This window comes from Necator americanus, chromosome IV (assembly GCF_031761385.1).
Source record: "Necator americanus strain Aroian chromosome IV, whole genome shotgun sequence".
NCBI classification, from domain to species: Eukaryota; Metazoa; Nematoda; class Chromadorea; order Rhabditida; family Ancylostomatidae; genus Necator; species Necator americanus.
Window position 1 is genome coordinate 37,574,438 of NC_087374.1, and position 6,904 is coordinate 37,581,341.

The 6,904-nt window shown below is 37.7% G+C and overlaps 2 protein-coding genes across 3 annotated transcripts; one reads left to right on the forward strand and one right to left on the reverse strand.

Moving 5' to 3' along the window:
• Positions 1-356: 356 nt before the first annotated feature.
• Positions 357-3,442, forward strand: RB195_003914 (uncharacterized protein; the record flags this gene model as incomplete). 2 transcript variants are annotated; one of them, XM_064201790.1, is made up of 5 exons in its annotated part: positions 357-518; positions 1,777-1,782; positions 1,899-2,061; positions 3,110-3,237; positions 3,305-3,442. In XM_064201790.1, the coding sequence occupies 5 exons, from the start codon at positions 357-359 to the stop codon at positions 3,440-3,442; spliced, it is 597 nt and encodes a 198-aa protein (XP_064057671.1). The 2 variants fall into 2 exon arrangements, with proteins under 2 accessions (XP_064057671.1, XP_013298135.2); XM_013442681.2 differs by lacking the exon at positions 1,777-1,782.
• A 1,866-nt stretch (positions 3,443-5,308) lies between these two features.
• RB195_003915 (uncharacterized protein) lies at positions 5,309-6,095 on the reverse strand (the record flags this gene model as incomplete). The annotated part of the gene is made up of 3 exons (XM_064201791.1): positions 5,309-5,446; positions 5,514-5,641; positions 5,933-6,095. 3 exons carry the CDS (start codon positions 6,093-6,095, stop codon positions 5,309-5,311), a joined length of 429 nt encoding a protein of 142 aa, XP_064057672.1.
• Positions 6,096-6,904: the final 809 nt, after the last annotated feature.

Sequence of the window (6,904 nt, forward strand, 5' to 3'; positions counted from 1 at the left end):
AAGCGATCAGAAGAGGTGGGAGTCGCTCGGAACCAGGTCCGGGCTGTACGGTGAGTGAAGTGTAGAACTTTCCATCCGAGCTCCAAAATTTTCTGGGAAGTCTTCTTTGCGATGTGAGGGCGCGCGTTATCGTGCAGCAGGCGAACGTTGTCGAGCTTCGGGTGCTCCTTGCGGATCTTGTCAACCACTCTTTGCAGTTGAGCGCAGTAAACCTCCGCAGCAACTGTCGTGCTCTCCGGCAGCAGTTCGAAACGGTAGATTCCATGAACTCTTCACCAGACGCTTAACATGACCTTCTTTTCATGGATTTCACGTTTCACGAAAGGATCCGGCATTTCATCGCCGGCGCACCAAGCATGTTTGTGGATGTGGTTGACGTAGAGGACCAATTTTTTATCTCCAGTGACAGTGGTGTCCAGCCAGTCGAATCTGCGGCTTTTGGAGAGCAGCTGAGTGCAGATGTCCAGGTGTCTTTGGCGGTTGCCGTCGCTCAACGCATGTGGGAGCCACTGACCGAGGTTTTTCACCATTCCGAGAGATCGCAGTCCATTGTTCACGATCACGGTGGAGACTGCCAACAAAATACCGCGCGCCTTCATATGAATGCTGCACCACCAGATTCTTTAGTTCGTTGAACGATATTGCAGTCGGTCGACCAGAGCGAGGCTTATTTTGAGTTTCTTGTTTCCGGCTTTGAAGGTCTGGAACCAGGCGCGCACAGACCTACTCAGAAGGGACTTCAGTGCTAAATACTTGACTTAAGTTTAGATGGGCTTCAGCAGCGAGGTGGCCAGATTCGAACTCGTAAAGGAGTACGTGTCGAATTTAGGTGGAATGTTTGGCAGTTACAAAATGAAATAGGCAAGGAAGACGGAGCCAGACATGTTATGTGTTTATCAACGGTCTTTGTATAACATATTTAAAACAGAAACTTCCAGATTATCTCAAAGAAATCTGCGCTACTGCGAAATTTTCTGCAGACACTTTCCGAACACCCTAATATATACAAAATCGCAAGGGTTGAGCATTGCAACAGAAGGCACCCTAAGAAAGAACGTTCGGTCGTTCGTTTACACTGATACAGGGAAGAAGAACGGAATCACTCTCCTCTCCCACAATCTAAGACCCGGTGTAGGCATTACCCGCCTGAAACCCGTACCACCCCAGATTCGTGGAGTGATGCTTTTAAGTTCCTTTTTTGACAAGTAAAGAGCGAGCGACGGTGATCGACGGTGCCGCACTGTCACTCACGCTCGGTTTTTTAATGTTCAGGTATAGTATTGAATGTAGCAAATCTATTTTCACAAGACTACATTTCATGAAAACTTGTTTTGTGTGAAAATGTCCATCACATGAATTGCTTTTTCATTGGAATGACTAAATGGGCTTAAGTCTACCTACTTGTGTTACAGTCACCATTTATTTCTTTTGGTCTGTCTGGAACTCATAATATATGCAAAACCCATAAGCTAGCGGATTTTCTTTCCTGTTGCGAGCCTTCATCCATGGTGAAGTTTCTAGAACGACAAGTTCTCATCGTATGACTCACATCTGTCCTTTTTTCTATTACAGGCGATTATAAGTGGATTTGATAGGAACATGTAAATGATATTAGTCTTGACGAATGTATTGCAACGCTTTTAACAAAAGCACTATGCAAATGAAATGTGAACGAGGTCTGAACGATCGATACTGAAATGTTCGATCATTCGTTTTCCGTATATATGGGGAAGTAAGTGCTTTTGCGTCACAGTTCCGTCGTTTTCAGCCCACTAGATCAAGGTTAAGAATTCCCCTTCCTTTCCTTATATCTTTTTCCAATTCTAAAAAGTAGAAAAGAACAAATTTAAAATTTATTGTTCCAAAACAATCTATCCTTTTTATCCCACAATTTACAGATGTATTTGCTGCCTGTGATCATAGTAGGAACAACCTTACTGCCGAACTCTTTCTGCTTGTTTGGATTTGGCAGAAAACAATCGGTGGCCGTACGAGGTCTTCTTCAATGCAACGGAGTGCCAGCATCAAATGTGAAGGTGAAACTGTACGATAAGGAGATACGTAAGTGAATTCCAATCTGCTATGCACGTGACCCACTTGAGCTCATCTTATCCTAACATGGACTACAATTTTGGATTAAGACTTGTTCTATTATTTTATTTTCTAACTTATTTGTAAGCAGATCTAGTAGGATCTTAACAAGTCGTGAAATGGAAGCAAAAGCACGAAAAAAGAAGTTGATTAGAGAAAAGAAAATAACAGAAAAAAGCACTACCGTATTTTCCTACAACTCCTCTTTTGTTTGTGATAGATTTAAAAAGGTTCAAATATCAAATATAATCAAATATCAATCATAATTACATCTATTCTATTATAATCTACTCGAAACTCCTTTTTTTTTTAATCCTTCCTCAACCTGGAGTGGGTGTAGTGTAGCGGCTAGAGGTTCCGCTTCCTGCACGATCGATCGGAGGTTTGAATCAGTCCTTGTGCTCACCAAGCCTTCCATCCCTCCGGGGTCGATAAATTGGTGCCAGACTTGTCTGGGAGAATAGACTTGGTGCCAGACTTGTCTGGGAGAATACGCTGACTTAACACATCGGCTAGCCACCGCAAGTCATTGTGAAGGCCAGTTACACGTTCGTTAACCTCAAACGATTCCGAATTGAAGTGAACGTGGGGACGCATCCCAAGCAGATTGATCAACGCCAGACACTTTATCCTTTATTCTCAACCTGTTCCTTGAAAAATTTTATGCGAAATGTTATAAGTGTGTAAAAATAATTACATAGGTTCATAGGTGATAGGTGTGAACATAATTTCATCAATGTCCAAACATCGTATTGGAAATAATGTAGATTTATGTCTTCTTAATTGGACGGTTGAGATAAGTATACAAGAGCACATTTCAGTCCTAGTAATTAAAAAAAACCAAATAAATCTCATTTTTTCGACTAATTAACTATACTATTAACTACTCCAGCTTAAACTTCAATAATAACTCATAGTATTTTAATAATAATAATAACATTTAATAACTCAATAATAGTAATAATTTTTCTTTAACTCTTAATCTTGTACTTTAAAATCTAATCAATCAATGTTATAGTTTTCGATAAGAAGCTGGACCAGGGAAAAACGGATTCATCTGGATATTTCTATTTATCTGGAAGCAAAACGGAAATCACTAACATCGACCCTAAAGTGAATATTTACCACAAATGTGGATACAAAGGGGTAAGTAGTTGCAGAATTTGCACATTTATCCTTTATTCTCTTAAATGGTATGTATTCCACATTTCAGCCCTGCTACAAGAAGTTTTCAATCACAATTCCGGATAGTTTCATAACTCGAGGCAGCACACCAAAGTCCACCTTCGATATCGGTAGAATCAATCTTGCCGGAAAATTCAAGGGACAATCAATAGACTGCATAAATTGATCTTCTGAATAAATCGAATACGATATTTGTTCGATATATTGCACGATATATTTCAACGCTTGCGTTATGTTACGAAAGGTTTGTGAACAGGAACGTAGATAAATCTTCCTTTCCTTTTTAACGATCATGGATCTACGAATGGTAGAGATTTTTCTTGCATCTCTCTCAATATACTTAGTAGAAATGACCAATCAATGGCTTAAATGTCCTTCGAAAATTGCAACTATTGAATGCCTATGGTGAATCCCACAGTTTGTATTTATGCGGCCACCTTCGATAAAAAACCTTAACGATTTCGCACTTAAGAATAAAATTGGGCATTTAAGCGCAGTAAAAGTCGTTCTATACCAGTCGTTCTGGATTTAGAACGAGAATCTTACGTTAGTGACAGAACTCCTCTCGCAATAGGAGGACAATTCTACTCCGATATCCTAGAAATGAAGAAGAATATGTCGATATTGCGACAATAATTCTCCTTTCAAATCCAGGATGACTGGTATAGATCCTCGCAAACGTAAATGCATTGGATGGAATCTCAAGTCACACAGATTCTGTTCAATCACTAATAGTAATAACTGAAGATCCCAAATTGTTGGCCCTCAATGCACGAGTCGTTGTCACTCAAAAAATGTTACTAATTTCATCCTTTCCTGAGACTAGAAAAACGCTTATTTGAGAACGTAGAAAATGTTTACAATGTGAAACACTGAGGAAAGGAAAGAATTTAGATTTTTTTGATGGGACTAATTGAAAGCTATCAAATGGAAAAGTCATGCATTTTTGAACCTGATACCTAAGATCTTAACGAATTGCGTAGAATACTTTAGGATAGTAGGAAAAATACTCTAAGACAGCCAAAATCCCTTCTTTAGATCTACATTTAACTTGTGCGATTTGTGCGACACTGTTAAGGAAGCTAGAAAATCTAAGAGCATTCAAATTCATTTAAATTTAAATTGCTGAAGAATTCAGTCTATTCCATCAAGGACAGGGATCGCTGCAACACTCGGTCCTCCTCTGTTAAGTTCCAGTTCAAGAAGAACTAATGATGGTCACTTTTTTTTAGTGTAAATTAGGACCAGTATTTTGTATGGATTTAGAAACAGTTAACAAAAAACATGGATTCATTCTTAAACACCAAGTGGTCTTATTTGTTGTATTAGATGAATCACAATGCACTCGAAATTTGGGCTGTTAAATTTATTTTTTTCATCAGCGATTACCTGGACAAAACTTCTTTATGAATAAGAGAGGAATCCTTCTCTCCATCTCCAAGGTACAAAACAAAAACAAATCGATCATCAAAGTACAGAACAAAAATAAAATTTGAGGCGTGACAAATATAACAAGAATGATAATACGAGAGAAGAATCATAAACTACAGCAAAACGAAGTGGTGTAATCGCAAATCAATCCATCGTCGAGCAAAATGTATCCGGGAGATTGATTAACGGAGATCGCAGAGAGCTGGAAAATAGTGGCACCTAAGCAAATTTCGGCTGAACAAAACCTTTAAAACTAAAGCAGAAATTTAAAGAAAATTTAGCTGAATGTTTGGTTGAAGTGCCATTCAGTTTTAGATTTGAGAATGCAAATGAAAAAGCTGTGAAAGCAAAAACTGGAAAACGTATGAGATCGGACATTTTGATCGTCTGATCAGAGGCAACAAATCGTTGCCTTCGTGCCGTGACATTTATTATTATTTCAACTCTTCCTGAAAATCCACTCTGCAATTTAAAGTTAGTTATCTTTTAGGATTTTTTCTAAAAAGAGAAACACTATCAAATAACCTTTATACTCTTAACAAGAAAGCAATAGTTTATTAGGTTTGGAAAAAAACGCCCGCGCTAGAATCACAGCAATGAGTCAATTCAAACAATCTATTTTTTCTCCTGAGAACCGGCCAGCCAGATTTATTGTTCCTATGTTAAACGTGTGCTTCGGATAGCTGCCTTCTGTAATGTACTCGTCCGGAATCGTTATTCCAAATTTCTTATAACATGGCTGAAAAAAGAAAATCTTTAGAGTTAAATTTAGACGGTTGAAGACACAGTCACTATCACATACTTACCCCCCAATAGTTACATTTATGGTAGATATTAACTTTCGGATCAATATTCGTTATTTCTCTTTCTGTTCCATATAAGGTGAAGCAACCCGTTAGATCCGTCCTACCTTCGTCCATTTTAGAATCAAGAACTGAAAAAAACCAGTAGCAGAAGATTTTCTTTTAGCATAAATTGTTCTTTCCTACTATTTTGCAATTACATTCGAAGGTAAGCTGCCTTGCACTTGAATTTTTAAAATGTATGATAATATTCTTGCATTTCCGAACAATCTAGATCTTTTCTAAAACTTTTTTTGCTGCTCTAGAGAGAAAAAAACCAACAAATGTTGGGAAATAAAAATATTCTCAATTATTTTAATTTTTTACTTATAATTTTCAAACAACTTTCTGAATTTACTGCAAGGAAACTAATTTCTACATACGTATATCTTTTTCGTAAAGTTTCACTTTAACTCCAGCAGCTGGTTGGTCGTTACATAAAAGCCGCCCTGTGACCGCAACTGACTGCTGTTTTCCAATTCCGAAAATACTGTAGCACTGAGGTAGTAAAATAGCAGTTAGAATGGCTACGTTGAATAAAATCATCTAAAACGTACACAAATAATTTAAGAAGGGAAATGTCAAAAGAGAAAAATTTGCAACCATAGCGGTTTATTTCAGGAAAACAGTTAGGAACATAAGGAACATGACTAATACTGTTTAAATGTGCATCGTATAAGTGGAACTGAAGTGATCGAACTGCTCATCGTATATGAGGGCCGGTTCCGGCTCGTTTCCAAGATGTTTTGAGAAAGACTCATCATTTACAATTGTGCTCTTCTTTATACAAGCACTTAAATAGTGCCAACGAAAAAAAAAAGAATAGGAAAAGTAGATTTTTTTGTTTTCTGGCTAGAAAGAACGATTGATTCTGTTCAGCAAAAACATTATTTCAATTGCTGATGAGTTTTCTGGGTGGGTGGAATGAAGTGAAGTTTGTAGACGACTCTGATCAACACACATAGCTTGTTAAACAGAGTTCACTTCATTCCACCCACCCTGCAATTTCCTCTACAAACTGAAAATATACGCATTATTGGACTTGGTTTGTTGATCAAAAAAGTATTATTTTCCAATGTGCACACATTTTCTGTGTATAATGACACTTTATACCTAGGAAATACTGTCTAAGAGATAAATGTGTACGAAAGGTTGCTCTGTCAAAGCGAATAGCACGAAAAGTACAACTGTACACTACACTACCGAATTATTACAAAAATAACGTGATTACGAACGTAAAAACAATGCGAAAACATGATCACGTGTGTGTAAAAAAACTTGCTCATTGATCAGTATCATCGAAAAATATTGAGAATACTGTTCTTGCTAGCATTTTAAATGTTTATATCGGTTCA